Genomic DNA, 23,610 nt, shown 5'->3' with positions numbered 1-23,610 from the left:
AAGGATAAGTAACTAGAGAGTATATAGGCCCCCTAAACTCAGTGGGAAATAAAGCAAAAAAATTTAATAGTAAAAAGTATAAACAGTCATTTTGAAGATTAGGAAACTTAAATGACCAATAAATGTACAAAAATCTGTTCAAACTCATTAACCATCATGAAATTCAAATAATAACCACAATTTGATATTATTTTATGTCTACCTGATTGATAAATATTAAGTCTAGAAATACCAAGTGTTGGCAGCTACGTGGGAAAACAGGGACACTCATTCATGGCTGTTGGGAGTGTAAATTGAAACAACTTTGGAGAACAGTTTGTCATTATCTACAAAAGCTGAAGACGTGCAATGTATTCCTCGGTCCATGCCTGCAGGGAACTTCCATATGTGCACCTGGACACACGGAAATGGATGTTCCTAGCAGCATGGCCGGCAGCAGCAAAAATAGGAAACAGTGTATGCGCGAGCTAAGCGTCTCGTGGCTGGTGAATGACAGCTCAGTCGTTTGATGAACTGCTCTGCGGCACTGACAGTGGACCCCCCCACTCCCCCCGCCCCTCAGCCCCCAAACATATCACGCTGTGAAAAACACAGTTTACAGAAAAATACATACCGTGTGATCCCATTTCTAGAGAATTCGAAAACATGAAAAATATGTTTAGATAATATGTTTAGATAAGTTCCTGATAACCATTTTTCTCGGAGGGAAGGACGTGGGATGAGATCAAGGGGAAACATGCAGGGGTTACAGTGGCATCGTACATGATATTTCTTAAGTGGGGTGGTGGGTAGAAGTGTGATTATATTCTTTCTTATACCTTGCTATGTGTTGTATATGTGTGTGTACATGTGTGTTGTATGTATGCATATATATGTGAATTTATGTACATATATTCCTGTGTATGTATGAAATAATTCATAATTTTAAAAAGGAAAGAGAGAAATATGAGCTAGATGACATTTACCAGGCACTAATCTTATCTTATTCAACATTTATATCAATAACTTATCAAAATCATGCTTCATCCAGAGTAGATGAGGGATAGCTAATCCGTCAGATGATTGATTCAGGTTTTCTAAAAGGCATGGACACGCTGTAACCATGAGCTGATGATTTAATGTCACAGAGATGAATGTAAAGTCTTTGCCTGAGATTCTTAAAAAGCCAGCTCACTAAATCAGGGTGAGATTCCCTATATTAAATAGTATTTCATGCGAAAACAGTGTTGGGGTCCTAGTTGACCACAAGCTCGAAAGGCATTTCTGTATAAGTGCCTTCTGAGTGAGTTAATTTCCTCTTTAAGAGCAGTGATCATCCTCCCACAGCCAGCACAGCTCAGGACACATCTTGCATATTTTGCTGTCAGCACCTTGATTTGAGTAGAAAGTTGACAAATTGCAGCGAGGTCAGAAGACTAGCAATGAAAGATGCATAGATAGATAAGTTTTCAATTCATCAGAGGGAGATGTGGAAGAGCCAGAGCAGAGCAAGAGGTTTGCAGTAGACTGGTTCCAGCTCAGTGTGCACAAGATCTCACCAACAGTCAGAGATGCCCAAAAAAGCAGTGGGCGGCCTCGTAAGGTGTACGCTCATGTCCCTGGGTGTTCAAACAGAGACTGCATAACTCACTCTCCCTGCAGTCATACTGGCAGGTGGACTGCACAGCTCTGCTATCCCCTGCACCTCATAGCTTCCGTGACTGTGAGAATAACCAAAGAGAAGTCACAGGTGGAAATAGGAAGCCATTTGGTTTAACAGAGACCAAGGTGGAAGCGTGGAGCATCTCAGGGCAGACAGCTGAGTTCAGGACCTTCCACACCCACCCTGCGGTTCCCCCAAGTAGCAACAGCTGCCCTGCAGGTGACACCTTGGTCTGTTCAGCAGGACCTGTCTCTCTGCTGAACTTGGACCTAGGAAAGGGGCTGTTGTGGCCCAATTTCTGGCTCTGGACAAGGAAAAGAACTTGGATTTGGGAGGCTGGAGACCTGAGTTTGAATCTTCCCCTGCCTCCTGTTTGACTCTGTGATCTCAAATCCATTACTATATTTTTCCGAGTCTTTTTTTCCGCTGTTAAAACAAGGATGAGGAGGCCTATTTCAAGGAGTAGAGAGGATTAAATAGGAAATAGGAAGCAACTGGTGTATTTAATCCAATACCCCTGAAAATTGTGAATAAGAACACTTCTAATACTCTTCACTCGTTCACTCATCCATTCATCCAACAAAAGTCGATGTGATACTTACACCCCAGGTACCCTGGTAGCCTCCTAGCCATTGGGAATATGCCTGTGGAGATGGTAAGCCCTTCCCTCAAGCTGCAGTCTAGTAGCTGATTCTGACACTACGTACACAATTGCAACCCAGTGTGCACAGGACTGGGGTGAAGATAAAGCCGGGAGGGAAATGAGGCCAAAGAGAAGGAATATTTAATCCTGCCTCAGGAAGGAGGTTGGGGGACAGACTTTCCAAAGTGTTCTAAAAGATGAGCAGAAATGACTGAGGTGCCACAGGACCCGCAAGGGGGAGAGGAGAGATGAGAGTCCAGGCCTGAATGAATGGCATGCGCCATCATCATGGCAAGTTTGGGGAAGTTCAAGTTCAGTGTTTCAGCCCAGATGAGCTAGCTTATACTGCTATTGCCCCTAAAATGCAGTGGCTCACCAAGAAATGGTTTATTTCTTCTCGTGATAATGGCCAGCGGGGGCTGTTTGGGGGCTCTGCTCCATGTCACCCTCTCTCTGGGATTCAGGCTGACAGAGCGGAGCAGCTCCCATGTGTAACATTGGCAGTGGCTGTGCAGAGGGAGAGATCGAATGGCACGAGGACCGCCTCTTAAAGCTTCCGACTGAAAGGGACACGCCTCCCTCGTGCTTACATTTCATGGGCCAAAGTAAGTTGCAGGGCCACACCTAAGTCCAGCAGAGGAGGCAAGCGCAGTCCTTACACGTGGCCGGAAGAAACCAGAAGTATTTGTTGATAGCGGTAATGGCCACCACAGTCAATGTGGCAGGAAGGGGAGGGGATAAAGATGAGGGGAGAGCAAAGGAGAGAGAAACTCCGGCCAGGTCAGGAAGGCCCGTGATGCTTTATTCTAGATTTTTTTTTACTGTATCCAGCAGGAGCCATCAAAGTATATCATGTCTGGGAATGACACAAGGAACCGCTCATTTTAGAAAAGTTAAATTGGAGATAGCAGGGATGGTGTTCATTCATTTGTTCCACAAACATCCGTGTTGGTGATACAAAGCAGAAAAAGTCCACATTACATTTGGTGAAGGAGGGGAGATCATCAATCAACAAACTAAACAGATGAATTTATAACATTTCAGAGGGTGATAAGTTGTAGAAAGAAAAGTGAAGATGGAATAATAGTTTGGAGCCTGTTAGAAAACAAACTAGTAGCTTAAAGGTGTGAGAAGGGAATGCATTAGGAAGCCATTAGAAGGTACTGGGTCATCTCCCAGAATCGTAAGAGGGTAAATGAGATAAGGTGTATGGAAATGTCTAAGGCAAGATGCTTCAATAAACATTAGTTGAATCTGAACTTAGAGTTGGAATAGCTCTTTTGAAGCGTTCAGTCCCCATGGACGCAGATGTGACATCAACACTTTTCAGGAGAGTGGATAATAGACAAGCCACTCAGCTGGTTTATTAAGATGGAAATTTTCACAAGGGCTCAAATAAAGATTCAAGTCAATGGGCACTGCCTTTTTAATTGATAAGAGTGACTCGGAGGTAAAGGAAATGTGAGATGCTTGCTGCCTGTGTGGCTGTAGAATTGGGGGAATTCTTTAAACCTCCCTGTCAGCTAACTGTGAATTGGTGGTCTGTATGTGATCTCGTGTGCCTTTCTGTAGAATAAGTGGAGGAGATGAGAAGCAAAGTTGCCTCTCTTACTCCTCTCTTTCCATTCCTCACTCTCTGACAGTCAGCACAGTTCACAAGTTTATCAGCTGAGGAACCACCTAACAAACTCTCTCCTCTCCCACTTCCATGCCCTTTTGGCACTGTGAACTTGAAATTCACTGGCATTGTTCTGTGTACCAGAATCACAGATGCTAAAAGTTGAGGGCGTTTTCAGAGGTGATCTGATGGTTCGCTCTCCTTTGAAAGCAGGATTCCCTTCTGATACCCAACAGCAAGCGTCGTTCAATCTACACACACACACACACACACACAGAGACACACACACACACACACAGCAATGAGAGCTCACTGCTCAGCAGGCAGCACCTTCCATCACTGGACAGCTCCCTCGGTCACCATGTTCTTCCCCAAGACCAGTCCCCTGGTCTTGAGTTTCAATATAAACGTGAAATCATTCGAGTATTAGAAGGTAACATACTCCCATTTTAGGACATGATCTCTTCCAATCATGTTAGGCTAGTTTTTGTCCTTCTTTTTCTCTATCCTTCCTTCCCTTTCAGTCTTAAAAAAGGTTGAAAAAGGGCCCAATTTACTAGAACTAATCTTACATCACAATAGCCCTGCCATCTAGACTGCCTGCCGTCCCCTCTCCTCCTGACAGTCTCTGGTTTGTCTGTTTCCCTTGTATATTATGGGAACCAGGATGATCCAGGATTCCAGCCATGATCCAAGTAGAGCAGAATCCAAGGGCAAGGGTGGAGGGTTCTAACCCTTCTCCATAAACTTTACTTCTCAGTACTGGCAAGAAATATAACCCGTAATAGTTGACATTCAAGGAGAACATTCTTATTGAGCCCCTTGGACTGGATTAACTCCAAAGCTTCTTTCTGTCAAATGTTTTGTGATTCAAAGAAGGAAAAAAAAAAATACACTGTGCACATTTTTCTTTCCTTAAAGATTGGAAAGAAATGAGGAAAAAGCTTGTCTTGTTCATGTTTTTGTAGAAATATAAAGCATGTGTCCTCTGTGACAAAGATATTTCTTTGCCTCTAAATCCAGCAGAGCCCTTGAAGAGCTTAAGTGTGAGCGAATGTCACACATTCATCTTCCTGGGCCACTTTGCTACGTTTCTGTAAAGATAAAATGGCTTTCGCAGTATTGGAAATCTTGAGATTTAGGAGCTGGTCCCTTGCATGTCTTTGGGAATCGAGCCTGGAAAATGTGTCCATCATTAGCTGACCCCAAGAACAGAATTTATGACCTCTGAGGGCAGAGGCCCAGCAGCTGTTCTTCACTGAATTGATTCTCAGGAAACTGATCCAGAAACATTCTTGGGGCCATAGATACGCATATGTTTCTCATGTCTGGTCCTGCCCTGCCCTGTCCCCACTGTCTGCCTCCATCTGCCTCATTCTTGGCTGTACAACAGGAGTCTAGCTTCCTTATATGCCTGGGTTCCAACTCCGATTCCACCAGGCCCTGGAAGCCTGTCACCGCTGTTCCTCCAAGGACAACCTGGGGATGAGAACAGAACCTCCATGAGGTCAAGTTCACGCACTAGGGCTTAGAATAGCTCTTCATGCATTGTGAGCAGTGTGGTAGGCTGAATCGTGGCCACCCAAAGATATCAAGTCCTGGCCCCTGGAACTGGTAAGTGTGACTTTATTTGGAAGAAGAGCCTTTGCAGATGTGATTAGGTTAAGGATTCTGAGATGAGACGATTACCCTGGGTTATCCAGGTGGGCCAATATAATCACAGGGGTCCTTAGGAGAGAGAAGCAGAAGGTGTTAACACAGAAACACAGAGAAGGTGATGTGAAGGCAAAGCAGAGAGAGATGGGACCACAAGCCAAGGAATGCCAACGGCCACCAGAAGTTGAATGAGGCAAGGGACAGATTCTCCCCAGAGCCTTCAGAGGGAGCGTGACACCACCCACACCTTGATTTCAGACTTCTGGCCTCCAGGACTCTGAGAGAACAGGTTTCTATGGTTTTAAGCTGCCTGGCGTGTGCTAATTTGATACAGCAGCCCTAGAAAACGAGTGCAGTCTGTGAGGGGTGCGTCAGGAGCGTCCCTGGGACATAAGCCCAGAGGGGGCAGACACCTGGTAACACTGTGGGCAGCTCACGGCAAACCCTCAGTGCGTTTTCGCTCAGTTAATGAATTCAGACTGCTGCCTTCCTGCCTCTCCCTTTCTCTCCATCTCGTTTTCACTCTGTCTCTCTTCCCTTCTGTCCCTGATGAAATTTAAGCATCTGCAAGTCATCCCCTAGTGTAAGCTTCAATCTCTCATTTAATTGCTGGCTGATCCCTTCCTTCCATCAATCACAGGTAGTGGGCTTCTGACTGCTCACATTTTGGCAAAATGAGTTGCTTAGGACCCTGTGGCTTACTTTAGTGCTTCTTTTCTCTACTGAGATGAGGTCTTTTGTACCACAATACTTTCTTATTTTGCGGGCCATGTCTGGGGCAGCTGGTATTGAAGAGGTTGAATTCAGGGCAACCTAAATGTTCAAAAGCATGGAGGGCAGTGGTTGATGTGATGGGTGCTCAGGACCTTTAATTCGGTGCTTTTTCAACTTGACTTGCAAATTCACTTGTCTCAGAGTTTCCAGCTCTTAAAAAATCTTTAACGTGCCCACGCTCTTAGCAGGAGGGAGAGTTTAAAGATGGCCAGTGGTGCTGTTTTGCAGGCTTTACTACCTCTTTGCGCTCAGTAAATGGGCAGGTTATTCTGTGGAAGGAAATGTTTTAAAGACTTAAATGCTAAGTAATAATTAAATAGTCCGGGCGCGACCAGACCATTCACAGTTGGTAATGCAGGGAAAAGCAACTTGAGACTGTCCCCGCCCTAAATCGCAGCTGGGAGCTGCTAAAGACATTCTTAAGTCAGTCACCTTATACCAGTGGAGATCCATGCTGCCCACCACGAGATGCTTTCAGAACGACCTTGAATGTGCTTTTTACCAAGTGCCTGCATTGCACTGTGGTGCAATTTTGCGTTTAAGCGTTTCTGTCTCTCCTAGTTGAATGTGGGAAAGTTGAGGAGCAGGGACTGTCTTATTCATCTCCGTATCCACAGTCCTAGCTCAGGACCTGCCACAAAGTGGCCCCAGTAGAGTGGAGTTGAAATAAATGAATATCTGCAACACACAGGCAGAATTTCTGCTTTCCTTGGAGTGGGCACAGGACTGGCCCGTGAGAGCATATCTTATATTGAAAATGAGATTCTTAGGTTGTGCAAATGCAAAGGGTCCATTACACACTGATGAGGCAGCTGTGGTCTCTCAAGCCCTGCAGGTAACATGGGCTGGTAGAGCACGAAGAGACCTTAAGAGGGGGTCACGTTTGACTCCCGCCATTCCCATAAATCTGTTTTGTCTGTCCACAAACAGTCTCTGCATCATCCTGCTTTGTAACAGGCAACTGTTACAGTACAAGATGCCCTGTTGCAGATGCGTATGGCTCTCCTGGGCTTTTAGTGGTAGTGAATCACCCCACATACACACACACACCTGTTTGCACACCCTCACTTTCAACTGTCTGTGTATTTCCTGCCACCAGAACCCTAGGCCATAAGAGCCCTTATGAAAGGGAGGCAGAAGGGTCAGAGTCAGAGAAGGAGATGTGATGAGGGAAGCAGAGGTCAGAGATGCGGAGAGAGATTTGAAGATGCTGTGCCGCGGACTGGGAAGATGGAGGAAGGGGCCAAGGAGCCAAGACACGCAGGTGCCCCTCTAACCACACGACATTCCCTCTGCCTCTTCTTACTCGTGACATCAGACCTTTGGGCATTGGAGGGTAGCTCTCCTGGCCCTCCCTTTGCAGGGCAAGAGTGGAAGCTTATGAATTGATCTTGGCTAACAGGAAGAATTTCAGAAAAGACAGACATGGCTAAAGGAAAGACCGAGATCAATTTGGCAACTTGCAAGAAGGGGCTGTGTTTTGATTATCTGCGAGTCACCCAGTGCATGGAACAGACCCTGAAATATTATTGAGGCTTAATATTGAGTTAAAATGATGATCGCCTCCCTTGTATTTGATAGTCTACGTCTATTTATGCAACCTAAGATTACCTTAAGGAAGAAAAAATCTATTTCACCTAATCGTGCATTTATTCAGACTTAACTTCTTTATCAAAAGAGGTGCCTGTGAGCTATGCCTGTCTCTTCTTGGAATAATAATCATATTCTCAAAGAACACAGAGCCCTGGGCTGAATATTACATATATTAACTTCATTTAATCCACAAAACAGCTGCATCGGATGAGTACCATTTTTATCCAGGGGTGCATCCAGTCAGTCCAGCCTGAATCGTGTGCCTATTGGTTCTCTCAGCTTGGGAAGCAGATGTCTTTGGTCTCTCCCCTGCCGGACTGTTTCCAAGAAGAGAACATTCCAATCTGGAAAGGCAGCACCATTAGGAGGCTGAAATACACGCACAGGAGAGACAATTTAAAAACATAAATGAAATGAGGAAATGTTCATACAGAGTGAGCCAGACGCTATTGGATCTATTCTCCATTTATTCCATCACTCAATATTTACTGAGCACCTACTGTGTGCCTGACTGTTGCGTTCTGTGTGATACAAGTGTGAATCAGATATGCATCGCTTAGTTTTACGTGGTGTCTAAGTTATTCCCTGAGTGGTGTCCTGATGGCCTGGAAGAGGTAATGCAGCTTTCAAAAGTGACATTCACCCTGGAGAGAAACAGTCATGGCAAGTGGAAATGACTCTCCAGTTCCACATGGCAGGATTGTCAGGGAGAAGCTTTGTCACCCTTCTCCAGGCTGAGAGCCCAGACATCCAGAGGGGTCCCGCTTAGATTTCAATCCCAAGCGCGTTTAATTTCAGATTTGTGTGACCCTGATCAAGCTCCTTCATCAAGTTTTATTCTTCATAAAAGATCCAATTCCCCAGACTCATAAAATGACTCCTTCTAAGTCAGTGTTATTTTATAAATACTTCCATTGCTCGCATAAATCACAGGCAGCTGACTTCCCAGCCATAAAACAACAGCTTGCAACATCACCATGGTACCCAATATGTATTTACTTATCAAGTTGAAGAACACATGTTTGCAAAATCAGCAACATTACAGCTCCACCAGCAATTTGCCGGCACTTTCTTCCCATTGAAGGCAGAGTCTCGAGTCTCAGATGTGCCGTATTTCTGCATCCTGCCTCATTTTTATCTTGTTACTGCAATAATCACCAGCCCCCTCCTCCTCCCTCTGCAAACCTCCTTGAGCCCCTCATTGATCATGCCTGTGACTTCAGGCAGGTTATTCACCTAACAGGTGCAGTTCTGGGGGCATCGATCGTCTATCTATTCTTCACAACTCGGGTTGCTGGCCCTGCTTGTCCTTTGGGCTCCTGACGTGGCTCAGAGATGCCCCAGACAAGCTCTAGTGGGTCAGAGCAAAGGTGTTCTATAGCCAGTCTGCAGGGAGAGTTCTTGAAAATTAACTATTCCACGTGCAAAATGTAATCTGAAATGTCTAAGGGACAACATGACCTGTGCTGGAGTGGAGTGAGACAAAAGGCATTGTGGCTCAGCCACTGACCACTGGATAGCCTGGTCGGTGGGCGAGTGATGTCACCCATTCAGGTGTCTGCCCATTTTACAGGTGAGGAAACTGAGGCTGTGTGAACTTGCATGTATTGCCCAGATGACATGGCCAATAAATAGAGTGTCAGAGTCTTCATCTGTCTGGCCCCATCTATTGCCAAGATCACATTCTCCAGATTCCATGCCGGGTCAGTAGATTCAGAATTTCTGAGGGTGAGTTTCAGGCCTTATGAGTATTTTTAAATCTTCCCAGGTGATTCAGATGAGCAGCCAGGGTTGCAAGGCATACTTCCACATATTCCTTTAATTTCATACTGGTGTGTGACCCACATCTGGTGGGACCCAGATTGTCAAGCATAAGTATCTTATTAAAAAGAAGAAGGCAGCCTAGGATCCAGGAAATCAAGGCAGAGGCCAGGAAGATAGCAGCTCAAGAGCTGGGAGCCAGAAGAAGCTTGCACAGGTCTCCCAGGGCAGAGAACCAAGAGCTTGGGAGGCGGGAGCCAGCACTGAGCAGGTCGCGCTGAGCAGGCCGGTACCAGCGCGAACGCTGTTTAGACTTCTTGAGCTGTTATGTAATGCTTCCCACCTAATAGGGATGAAACCATTGGGGAAGCAAGGAGTTTTATGAGCAGTAACCACTGGAGCCCTAATGATGGAAACAAAGGGCTCTGCATTATGGCCTGATTGACAGGATCTCTGACCAAGATTTCCGCTGCACCCAGGGGGGTCTCGATGCCTCTTGTACATTTCCCAGGCCTCTCGCAGGTCTGGCTCCTGGCTCTTAACCAGGACAGGCTGCATAATTTGTGGAATGAAAATGGGGGTCCCCTTGTTCAACAATTATTAAGACTGTCAAGAGGGTGACAGCAGAGCATTAAAACGAGCACAGGGCCCTTCTGAACACAGCACCCCGGCCGACCACACAGGCCACACACCCATGAAGCCGGCCCTGCTCTTGAGCTTGCCTGAGACACTGACCTGGCCATAGACTGCAGGCAGTAGTGGTGATCTGCACAGTTTCTGGATGAAGCACTTAATGAGTCTGCGCGTGGCTTTGCAGCTCTCTGCTTCTCCCACAACAGTCAGGAAACCGCGTGTCCCAGTGGCAAGGCTACAAGATGCCAGGGTCTAGGTCCCTACATCACAACTGGGAAAGGAACCCCTTGAAAGGGAGCCGCAATATGAGCTGAATCTGAGAGAGAAATTAACCCTATGCGTTAAGCCACTGACGCATGGATTGGTTTGTTATCTCAGTTTAGCCCAGCCTAATATAGGCTAAACTGAAATAACAAACCAATGATTTTAAATAGCAAAACTGCCTCCCCTTTGCTCTTAAAATGATGGGGGCAATAGGCCTATCTTCAGACTTTACTTAGGAATTAATATTTAGTGCAAGTCAGGCATTAATTATTTACCTGTTTCTGCTTATACCTTCACCATTACCTCAAGCTGTAATAGAAGAAAGATGATAACAAATAAAAATATTCATTCTTTATTCATTCGTTCATTTACCTTATTCATTTATTTATTCACTCGTGCATTCAACAAACGTTTATGAAGCTCTTACTACTCTTATAAAGCTCATTATCCTGTTATCTTTGAAGATTTTCATGCTTTGAGTTATATAAAATTAAAGCAGGAAAACTAAATGATGTTAGAAGTAGCATGTTCTTCTTTTTTAAAAATTTATTTTATTGAAGTAGATATACAATGTTGTGCTAATTTCTGCTGTACAGCAAAGCAATTCAGTTATACATATACCTACGTTCTTTTTCATATTCTTTTCCATTGTGGTTTACCACAGGAGGTTGAATTTAGTTCCCTGTGCTCTACAGTAGGACCTTGCTGTGTATTCATTCTATATATAATAGTTTACATCTAGTATTAGCATGTTCTTAAACATTATATACTCTGTATATTTACATATTCTGTGGTACTAATATTTGAGCCACTGTGAGGGGAATAAATACAGAAGAGATAGTATCTGTGTGCTCAGTGAACTTCACATCTACAAGAGAGAGTTCCAAAAGAGAGGCAAATTGTTTCAATTATTTGGGTATGGGATTTTAAAAGTGCCATTACTTTTAGAGACCCAGGTATAAATAACTCAAAGATGGTGTTTCTCAGCCTTGGCACTTTTGGCATTTGGGGCTGCATAATTCTTTGTGGTGGGCCTGCTCTATGCATTGTGGGGTGTTTAGCAGTATCCCTGGCCTCGACCCACTAGGTTCCAGCATCACATACCCTGCCCTGGTTGTGACGACCCCAAAATGTCTCCAGACATTCCGCAGTGTCCCCTGAGGGATAAAATCACCCCCAATTGAAAACCACTGCTCTAAGGAGAACTAGAATTGCTTTTTAAATATCTCTTAAATTGGTTAAGCAAACAAACAAAAAATACACCAGAATTGCCTTTTGGTTTTTTTTTTTCTTCAGTTTTATGGAAAAAATATTTTCACATTCGAGAATTTCAGCTACTTTGTACTAATCCAGTACTGGGGATAGAGATTCCACTTAAAAATGCTTTTTTGAAGTATTTTAGGCAAGATCAGTTAATTCAGCAGTGTTTCCTGGATCCTTTTAAAAGAGCTGCACAGAAAGGAATTATAGATAAAAAGATTAAATAGAATTTTTAATAGGTTTTGAGAAAAACATTACCTCAAAATGCTGGATGAAACAAAGAAATTAGGGCAATACAGTGACTCCTGACAGGAGGGACCCCAGTTTTACCATGTGTTACTTTCTATCTCAAAAAGAGTTATTTTTCCTGACATCTGGCCCGCTGCAGCTCAAACAACAGCCCACCAGAGAAGTAGGGCAAAGACACTGTGGAGATTGAACGATTAGCAGGCGCCACGGAAGAATTGAAATAATCATAAAGTGCTTCTGTCGCCACCATCTCTTTATCGCTATAAAAATAAACAACCTTTGAAAACAGATGGGGGACAGCCATTGCTCGACTTGTCATAACTTATTACATATTTGACTGTCAATTTGTATTTAAAAAACCAACTAGCTCCCGGGAGGGAGAACAAATCTGAGAGGAGAAGTCGATCGCATTTCAAATCAAGCCTGTGGTAATTGCAGCTACACAGAGGCACTCCTGGCTGCTATTAAAGGAAGTGGGCGACTATCTCAAAATTGAAGGTGTTCTCACTTTTAAGAACAGAGTTGTCTTCTTATTTGAAGGTACTTACTCACCTCAAACCGCGTTGAAAGTATGTACTTTGTGACAGTTTGAGTCAGTGCTTTAACAGAGAATATCCATTAGGCAACCACCACGCTCAGCGGCCAACATATTGCAGTGATTTATGGTGATGTCATTGGCAGCCCCAAAAGCCCAACATTTGGGAAACGGGTTGCGTTTTATTCTCATCAGTTTTTTGCCTGTACCTGTCCCTTTTTAGTTTGGTCCATCCCTTAAATATGGTGTGCTATTTGGTTAGTTAAAATGGCAACTTCCACACTATTTTTTAAATTATACAATATTTTCTAGCTTCTATGTGAAGATTAATCTACTTACACTCCTTTACCTGTTATCTATTGCTGTATAATGATGCACACCAAAACTTAGTGACTTAAAACAACAGCCATTTAGTTGTTCATTATTTTGCAAGTTGGGATGGGTTCAGTGGGGCGGTTCTCTTGCTGGTCCTGCCTGAGGTTGGCCATGTGGCTGCTGTCACATAGAAGCTCAACTGGAGCTGAATGTTCCAAGATGGCCTCAACTTCCATGTCTGATGGGTATTTAGGGGTGTCGGCCAGGGAGCATCAGTTTCCAGACATGTGGCCCCTCCAGCAGGAGAGCCCAGATATCTTTAGATGGCAGCTGCTTTCCAGGAGGACAAGCTCTTGTGAACAAGTACTTCCAAACCTCTGTTTGTATGTTTCCATGTGTCCCATTGGCCAGAGAATGTCAGACGGCTAAACACACAGTCCAGGTGGAAGGGACAATACAAAGTTATGATTTGCTGGGGGCTACTAATAGGATAGTCTTACCACCTGATAGAAAGATTATCTCTGGATTCAAGATGATTTAGGTGAGTGGAAATCAATTCGAATATTTGAAAATACCTACCAATTGTGACTAGATGTTTCTACACTTGTCTAAATTAGTGCCCTCTAGCTCTAGGCTAAAGCAACAAAATTTACTTTCTAGAGTAAAACTATTTAATAAAATGTGTTTATTTTCTTCAATCTTTACTTTCTCCTTTTTCAGAGAACATTAGTTGTGACCACATGAAATAGCAAACTCAAAATGATGATGGCTTAAACAAGATGGGCTTTCACCTTTCTTTCATTTATTTCTTGTTCATGTAAACAAAGCCAAAGGGAGGAATTCCAAGCTTTCCTTGAAACTCCATGGTCATAAGAGACTCAGGGACTCATATTTTTTCTGTCTTTCTGCTCTACCTTTCTATCATGTGGCTTTTATTTGAAGGGCCACCTCATGGTCCACAATGGCTGCTGAAGCTATAGTCATCACATCTGCATCCCAGGCATCAGGAAGTGAGGAGAGAGGGTGTTACAAAAGCACACACATTCTGGTTGAGGTCCCTTTAAGGAACCTTCCGAGGAGTCTCACACACTTTACTTCTGATTATATCTCATTGTCTAAACCTTAGTCGGTTGCCACAGTAGCTGGCAGAGAAGCTGGGACATCTAGCATCTCACCTAGTCAGCAATGTGGCCAGCTAAAATCAAGAGTTATGTTACTAAGGAAGCAAGGAAGAATGGATGCTGGGTAGCAACTCACAGTCTGAGCTGCAGTCTCTTTAGTAAAGCAGGGTTCAAATCCTGGCTCACGGGGTGACTACGTGGCCTTTTCAGTCTTTGTTTCCTCACCCGTACAATGGGTTTAACAATATGACATACCTCCTGGAGTTACTATAGGATCAAATAAGTTAGCACATGACACATGCATCACATGTTTGTATCGTTGTGTCTCTACTGCCTCCCACTTGGCTGGGGCTGGGGCCACATAGGGGAACTTCCCTGTTCCAAAAGGGAGGTGGAAGGAAGAAGGGTGAACTCTTTATAGTGGATATGCCATTTTCTTACACTGTAATCTATCACTAGAGGATATAGTAACAATATTTAGTTATTGTCTTTGGGGGAAAGAATTGCCTCTACCTACAGTCAAGATCAAAGGTTGAAAACCGGTGAGCCTGGGACTAAGCCTGCCATGATCTGTTTTTGTTTGGCTTTCTTAGTCCCACTCAGTGATCTTTTGTTTTTTACATTTGAACTAGTGTCCAACATGTACATATTTTGACAGTTTATATGAAAATCCAAATTCCCACCTTGTCTTGAAAAATCAAAAGGTCTGGCTTCTCCAGACTTGCATTTCAGAAATGCAGCACTTACCCTGAACTAGAAGGTAGCTGCCCCTTTGGCGGACATATACCCTCTAGTTAGCCACCACCTCTCCCAACTGTACCAGAATCCCTTTACTCATGTAAGTGACCGTGTGGGCACTGGGTGGACATTGGAGCTTCTCACTCCCGGCCCAGCTCCCATGACCCCACTCTGGGAATGGGACCGGAGAGCCGCACCCTCAGGGCCAACGTGTCTGGGCTGCTGTCAAAAGAGAGGCCAAAGGTCATTGGCATCTTCATCAAAACTCACATTACCAAGAACTTTTTAGGTCTAATGCACAGCCTGACCACCAAATGAAAACTGCGAGAGAGTCTTTGTGCTGGTAAATGACAACCCCTAGATAATTGGGGAACAGAGGGTCAGGCCCCCCGAAGGAGAAATGGTGACAAAGCTGAATCTCCCAGCTTGGCCTTGGCCTTGGCCTTGGATCTAACCTGCTTTCCCCCTTCTCTCCCCACCAAAGTCAGAGTCAGAGCACCTCTTCTCTCTCCGCCGGAGTATCGGGCAGGGCTTTAAGAGTCTCCTCACCCACAGCAGACAGCCCACCTCCTTCCCCCACCCCACCTGCTAGCAGAGTGTTTTGGAGATAAGCAGAAAAAGTTAAAGTGAATTATGAGGAGCAGCTTCTGATTGGACACCCCCTCAAATGAAGATAAAGCAGGTCTGAAATGCTAATGTAGGTCAATGGGGAAATAAGACATTATTTACGATTCATTCCATGGGTGCCTTTTCAGGAATGCATGCACTGCAGAGTGCGGGCTGCCTCTGGATACCTATCAGATTGGTTTGGTATCTTCTGTCAACTAATCTTTGACAGTTTCCCTATTAATTCCCGTGTACACAGAAACATTGACAAGATCAGAGGAAGATGAGTCATGGCATGCATGCGCTCAACAGAAGTTTCTAGGCTTATCTAAGGGAAGAGAGGGATTGTTTCCTTATGAGATTTTAATTAATCTCTGCTTCTACAGATCCTGGGTGTGAGTCCCAGAACTAGTATGAGTTGCAGTCTATGTGGTTGGGTCCCATGAGACATTTGGCCCATCACCATCGTCATGGCAATGAGCCCCCCCCCCCCGCCAGAACTGAGTTGCAAATTGCAGCAGTCAACAAAAATATCAATAAAACTTACCAAAAAATTAAAAATTTTAAAAATTTTAAAAATAAAAAACAGTAAATAAAACTTACATCTCACACTTACATTTATCACTGCCCAGGCACTGGACTTTATATTTCTTAATTTATACATTCTCATTGGGGACATTATCACCTCCAAGAGGGAAAAAATTGGTGCTTGGGGGGACATTAAAAACATGAGATATTACAGTGGTTTGTGGTCCTCAAAGGGCCATCATAGATATCTATGGCAGGGGATGACAGGTAGGAAAAAAATATCTAAAAAGACTCTTGGTGTCCTATTAGATATTAGTGATCATGAAAAAATAAAGGTTGAGAAACACTGCATTATTTCATTCAACACCACAACAGCCGGTTAAGGGAGATGCTCTTTTGTGAGTGAGAAAGTTGAGGTTCCACAAAGTAAAGGAATTTGCCCGAGGATATCCAGATGGTTCTTGGTGTGGCGGGATTTGAAAGTAGACAGCCCACATCCACAGCAGTGCCTCTAACACTGTTCTTCCTGCATTTGTTTACTCTTTTTTTTTTTTTAAAGGGAATGCTATTTATTTATTTATTTATTTAGGCTGTGTTGGGTCTTCGTTTATGTGCGAGGGCTTTCTCTAGTTGCGGCAAGCGGGGGCCACTCCTCATCGCGGTGCGTGGGCCTCTCACTGTCGTGGCCTCTCTTGTTGCGGAGCACAGGCTCTAGACGTGCAGGCTCAGTAGTTGTGGCTCATGGGCCTAGTTGCTCCGCGGCATGTGGGATCTTCTCAGACCAGGGCTCGAACCCGTGTCCCCTGCATTGGCAGGCAGATTCTCAACCACTGTGCCACCAGGGAAGCCCTCTTCCTGCATTTGTTCACCTGGTTCTCTTCTCACCGTTAAGAACTGTTAGGAGAGAGCTGGGTTGTGTCCACGTGTGTGGTCAGAAAGCAGTCCCAGACTGGTTGACCAGTGGGGAGTTGCACGTCCCGGGCCACTGATGTCACATTGGCAGCGATTTTCATGTTTGTACTCTGACAGTCGTGACCATGAGATATGTCTGTATCTGATAGCAGAACTTGGCCTATAGGGTGACACACTTATTCTGGTTTGCCCAGGTCTGTTCTGGAATGCCCTCAGCCCCGGGCTCACTGGCTGGTTTGTCATCCCACATCTAGAACGCTGATTGGGCGTTTGGAATCAGGATGCCCAGAACCCCTTCAACCTGAAGGACTCCAACAGAAATTTAGTTTCAAATCAGTGTCAGTCCAACTAGACATACTCCGTGATGCTTCTGTGTCCCTCCCACCCAGCTAAACAAGTCAAGGTGCCTAGAGTCTAAGGGCTTTCCTTCTGACACGGGAATAAACACGAAGGAGTGGGTTATGCTGTGCCGGATCTGTGGCCATGTTCTCTTTTAAAAGTAACCTCTGAGGCACATCCCTGAGACAGTTTAGTCACAGAGATAGATGTTTGGGTGGGGCTAGAATGCCCTACCTCCTCTCATGAGTTGGATGCTTTCTGATGACGTGACATTTTGTCACATCTAAGGAGCTCACTTAGTGATGCCTGCCGTCTCTGATCATATCGGTTTTTATGTTTTGCATCCCCCTGGAAAGCATACAGTTGCTTCGACTGTGCTATCGAAGTGTATTCACTGCCAAATACAGACGTGAATGTCCATGTCCATGTCTCAATATATTATTCACTTATAGGAATATCATTTTTTAAAAAAGGAGTCTGACACTTTTGATCACGTGAAGGAAATGTTTGGGGATGAAGACAAAGAAATGTCAGGAACAGTAGAATTTTGTCACCTGTGGCACAGAGCGAGCTCTTTTGGAGTCTCCCACTCTTGAGGCTGGCTGACCTTACCTGGAGGTTGAAAACAGCCCCTCACCTTCAGAGCTGCACTCCACTTCTCAAGGGTGTGACTGTGCCTGAAATCACAAGGAAGCGGAACTTCAGACGCCGGCTTCAAGGTCATGACACCAGGCGGCACATGTCTTTAATCAGAGAAACACAGCCAAGAGGAAGGGGCTACTGGCGAAGACAAAACTCTCCTAATTGTTTATCAGCCTATCACATTGGCAGCCATGTCCTTCGACAAAAGAAAATGACTGCCTGACTTGAGGCTTTCAACGAGCAGCCTGTAATTCTTTTGCTTTGGAGGGACCACTGCTAGTTCCTCTAGCCCTGAGAGTGACAGAGTGATGATCATTTATGTTGACACATGGGAGAATATTGTGATGGGGAAGAAGACAGAAGTGTACTCCATGGAGGACCCACACGTGTGTCTATCATATAATTATCATTTCTCTGCCATCAGGAAGCACACATAGGCACAGGATAAGCACAGATGAGAAGCCGCTGGGCTGATGGAAATAAATGAGCCCTTCTTCTCAGAGTCCAGCACGTGGGCGTGGGCAAAGTTAAGGCATAGGGGCCATCCGTAGGCCCTGGAACAACTGTCCTGGTGCCTACATGCTGAACATCAGCCCTGGACTTGGAATTGGTGTATGTCTGCTAAACCCAGGTCCAACAGGGACCTCTGGGGGGGAAGAGAGCTCAGAGGTAGTGGGGGAGCATGCCTGGTTATGAAAAATGTCCAGGCAGTGCTGTCCAGTCTTCTCACTAATGAGTCATCCATGACTTCCGGTCACTGTGGAATAAGGCAAAGCTATGGTGAGTTGCAAGAATGCAATTCTACCCAAAGAACATTGACAGACGACCTATTGAGTGATAGCTACCAAGCTTATAAATATGAATAGAACACAGTCTGTGTCCCCCAAGGGCAAAATTTAGGACCATGTGACCCATCACATAAAGAAGTTCTTAGAATGAAGAGGTTCCATCAACAGGGAAGTTTAGGAAATGCTACAGATTCTGTTTTCTCTTGGAGATTTACAATATGCATTTGCTTATTAAGGATGCTAGGAAGTTCTCCTAGAGGGAAACCTGCTCAACTGTGCTTTCTGCATATTTCCCAAATGTGTTTCTCTGATGAACCCATGGAAGCAGGGTCCCTTGGAAACAATTTAGGAAATGCTGATTTAGGAGGCTTATCCAGCCATTGCAGAACCTGGAAGTATGAAAATCATGATCCAGCCCCCAGAGGAGGAGTAGGTGAGAACAGGGTGTTGGGCCCATCAGATGTACCGGGACTCGGGATAGAACCTTGATCCTAGAGAAGGGCTAGAGTACCGTATGGAGAAGCAGTGGCGGCTCCAGAATGTGTGTGTGAGTGTCTGTGTGCGTGTACGTGTGCGTGCATGCACACGCATGTGTATATGTTATCATAGATTTGTGATCTCCCCAGTAGAAACCCAAATCTATAAACTAAGACTGTGGACAAGGCAGGAGGGAGAGGGTAAGGCAGGGCAACTCTGAGATGATGGGCACCGGGACTCCTGCCATAGCAGGTGCCGGTTTCTACGGACAACTTACTTCTGAGCTCCTTCGTCTGAGGTCATTGCCTGCACCGCCATGATGGGCTCAGAACCCAGGACAGGACGATGATAAAAGGCATCCTCCTCAGAACTCTAACGTACCAGGCACTGCACCAAGTTATTTAATGTATTGTCCCATCAAGTCCTTACAGTCACCATAGAGAAAAGTGTCACTAATGTCCTAACGTTATGAGGGGGCATATGGGGAAACTGAGGTTCAAGGAGGGTTGATTAACTTGCTCAAGTTCACACAGTTAAGACCTGAACCTAGATGTTACCCCAAGGTCGTTTTCTTCAATGCTGCAAACCTATTTAGATGACTTAAGCAATCTCATTGTCCACAGAAGTGGGCCTCAGAAGTAAATCCAGGTGTGTATTCACAGCAGGGTAAAGACAAAGGCAGGGCTTGAGACCAAGTTCACTTGCTCCCTAACAATTCATTAAAATAAAAAACATCTTCTATGTAACCTTGGGAATATTCTAGGATAACATTTTATCATCCCATATTATCAAATCTATAAAAAATAATACCAAAAAAGACATTATCAATGAATGTCCTGGTGGAAACTAAAAATTCATCACCCTGAGAGGTCTTTTTTTCCTTCCTATGAAGCCATGACAATCACAAACTATGATGGCTTCATTTTTTTTATACATTCTTTTGCCTGTTCGTTTCTGACTTCAATTAAAGGCATATTAAATAGGGCACAGATTCCATCAGTCAAGCATTCATTAGACACTAACCAAGTGCAGGGCACCAGGTCACAGGTACTTAGCTGAGGACTCTTTCCTGTGGCATCCGTGGTGTGGAGGCCTCCTTCCAGGTCTTTGCCCACATGGAGCTCACTTAGCATGGCCCAGGGTGAGATGTGGGCCTGGAAGTTGCCTTTCATTTCTGACAGAGACCCCCAAGTGGGCCTGTTTTCCTAGACCAGGAAGGCAAACGAGTGTACCCTTGACACTAACGCTGACAGACTGGCAGCGGCTGCCTGGCCCACTGGGCAGAGAAAGAACCCTGATTGCACAGTGCAGCTCAGCGAGCAACAGCACGGGAACCACATGGCTTGCTGACCTCTTCCAACGGCGAGGGGCGAGGGAGTGGGCTGCGTGTGCCGAGAGCTTTCTGTTCTGACACTGCCCTGAGGCCTGCCCTGTGACAGTCTCACAGAGAAAGAAGGGCAAAGACACAACACAGAGTAGAAGATGTGTCTGTATGCGTCTGGCTTAATGGCAACATTGGTGAAATTAACTGAGACTATTTAACAAGTTGGTGAGATGAACTGAGACTATTTAACAGATAGATCTTACCTTAGGATGGTCAGATCCGTTTGCCTGATCATTCGGACCTAATGGCTGATAATCTGATTCTGATTATGGGAAAAAATAGACTGGCTTTGATGGCTTGAGAAGCAGTGTTATGAAAGGGAAAGGAATACCGGGATGGTGACTGAACTAGATGAACTCTATGTTTCCTTTACGCTTGAATAGTTTCTGTATATGAATATTCCTGCTGGGGACGATAGGTCTGCTGCTTCCATCTCCTACCCATTAGCTCACGTGTTGTGGGCTCAGAGGATTCAGAATCAGAAGATGGGGCCCTACATTCACAGAAGAGTAAACCACAGTGAAAAATCATAGTTGGGCAGGTCACCCTGAGCCAAATATGGTGGCTCGCAGTTGTCAAGACCAGCAGGTAAATGTGCCAGATTCCACTCTAGACCGTGCTTCTATTGGTGGTTATAATTATGATCCCTTTAAATTAAATTTAATCACAAAATAATACATGCTCCTTGTAAAAATGATCAAACCATTACAGATCGGCCACCATCTTCCCTCATCCCTGCATCACCATTAATCCCAGTGCCCTCTCTCCTTTCCCAGGTTTAACCACCAAAGCCATTGTGAAGTTCACCCTTCTAGACCTTCTTCTATCCATTTATGGACATAAACTGTACCTGAAAAATATATGCATAAAGTTTGTGGAATTTTCTGTGTGCAAATAGGTTCGTAAAAATGATGTTATACTATGGATAACATTTTCCAACTTGATATTTTTCAGTTTTGGAGAGCCTTCCATGTTAGAGCACATTAGATGTACAACCTTTTCTAAGTGCTGCAGAATATTTCACAGTGTAGGGGTAACATCATTTTAGCAATTCCTCTGTTGTTGGATGGTTAGGTTCTTTCCAAGTGTTTCTCGGATCCTCCGTAAACATCCCCGCCAAAACCCCTTGTCGACACGTGCAAGTGTCTCTTGAGGGTAAATGCCAAGAGAGTGAATGCATTTTTTTTTTACTAGTTGCTATCCAGTTGTCTTCCAAAGCACCTAATGCCAGTCGCCCTTCATATCAGCTGTGTGTGAGCAAGACTGGTATCCGGCACCCTTCTCAACCTTGTTATAATCAAACAGTCCCCATCACTTTCGTCTTTATACCATCTTCGTCTCTAAAGTGTCAGCATTGCGGCTGCGCACAGAGCGTGCTCAAGTAACATCCGCGCCCATTCCCTGTAACCGGAATTAACCGCAATACCTTTCCCTTTGAGGCGCCCCTCCTTCCCCTCGCTTACACCTACTCACCCACCTGCACCGGCGACCTTTCCTGAGCCCCTGGTTAGGTGAGGCTCTTCTCATCCGTGTTCACATCACCCTCTCTCAGTGCACTGTGAATCCTTTATTATTTTCAAACGCTGTCTCTCCTGCTTAGTGCTGACCTGCCGGACCCCAGGGAATGTGACTTTTTGGCACCTCTATTTCCCTGACACCCAGCCCAGGGCCCCCCACGTGGTAGGCATTCAATAAGAGATTTTAAAATGAAAGCCATTGTCACAGAGCCACATCCACAATGAAATGAAAGCCCGTGGAAATAAACAGCATATCAGGAGAAGGAAAAATTAAGCTGTCAATCTGCTGAACAGCAAAGATTTCTTTATTTCAGGTCTTTTAACGTGGTGGAGGAGAGAGGGAGGGCGGAAGGAAAGCTAAAACCTAACGGAGCCAGGGAAAGGTTTTGCTTTTTTAATTTGGAAAGTGATTGACACATCACTCCACTGCCATTGCCCAGGTGCGGGGAGGGGCTCTGCCCATTGCTGTCCCCCAAGTGACCATCTCCTGCTCCTGCCCCCTCAGGGACCACGGTGATGCGGATGACAGCCTTTGACGCGGACGACCCGGCCACGGATAATGCCCTCCTGCGGTATAATATCCGTCAGCAGACGCCTGACAAGCCCTCTCCCAACATGTTCTACATCGATCCTGAGAAAGGAGACATTGTCACCGTCGTGTCACCTGCACTGCTGGACCGGGAGGTGAGCTGAAAAGCACACAACTTCTTTTTCATGAGAATTGAACGTGGCTTTCACATGAGGGAAGATGTGGGGCTTCCGTCAGCGGCACTTTATGTAGCAGCGGAAATGAGATATTTAAACATGGTTGGATTGGCGAAAATCTGTCAAGGGTGATGGGATGTTACGTGACCCCAGAAAACACACACTGGAAAAGCCGTGTCCTTTGCGGTTATTTGCATTCATTCAGCTCGATGCCTGTTTCCTCACTGACCACTTACTCTTTTTTTTTTTTTTTTTAATTTTTATTGGAGTATAGTTGATTTAGTTTCAGGTGCACAGCAAAGTGAATCAGTCATACATGTACATGTACCCACTCTTTTTCAGATTCTTTTCCCATATAGGTCATTGCAGAGTTCCCTGTGCTGTACAGCAGGTCCTTATTAGTTATCTATTTTATATATAGTGGTGTGTACGTGTCACTCCCAGTCTCCCAATGTATCCCTCCCCTCTGCCCTTACCCCCTGGGAACCATACATCACCGGCCACTTACTCCTGAGGCCCCAGCGACTGTGGGCTCTGCCTGCCTCACCTGTCTGCTAGGAGGGTGGGGGAGGGAGGGGGGAAGGAAGGGGGAGGGAAGTGACTGTCCCAGATCACTGACACTCTCCTCCTTGTCACAGAGTCAGGTGGCTTTGGCTTACTTCTTTCTCAAACCTTCTGCGGCCTGCGCCAGTGTTTCCGCCCGAGCCTTTCTCTCCCCTCAGTCTCTGCTCTTGTCCTGCGAGGCCGTCTCTGTGGAACCTCACCCATCTTCCAGGTCACGTGTCACAGACAGGTGCCCCATGGACCTCAGTCAGCCCACGTGCCTGCTCTTTGGTTTGGCCCAGGGTGTTTTAAAGTTTCACATTAGTCGCCATATCCAAATATTTTGATTTCATATTTTTTTAAATTC

General features: G+C 45.1%; 1 protein-coding gene across 1 annotated transcript in view; it reads left to right on the top strand.

Moving 5' to 3' along the window:
• CDH13 (cadherin 13) overlaps positions 1 to 23,610 on the top strand; it is a 647,236-nt gene that overhangs the window by 375,103 nt on the left and 248,523 nt on the right. Inside the window, exon 5 of the mRNA XM_082366865.1 lies at positions 22,501 to 22,679. Within this exon, the coding sequence (XP_082222991.1) occupies positions 22,501 to 22,679 (179 nt within the window). The remainder of the gene's footprint in view (positions 1 to 22,500; positions 22,680 to 23,610) is intronic.

The sequence above is a fragment of the Balaenoptera borealis genome, assembly GCF_965194805.1.
Source record: "Balaenoptera borealis genome assembly, chromosome: 19".
NCBI classification, from domain to species: domain Eukaryota; kingdom Metazoa; phylum Chordata; class Mammalia; order Artiodactyla; family Balaenopteridae; genus Balaenoptera; species Balaenoptera borealis.
Note: the sequence above shows the minus strand (reverse complement) of the source record. Positions and strands in the feature narration are given on the sequence as shown.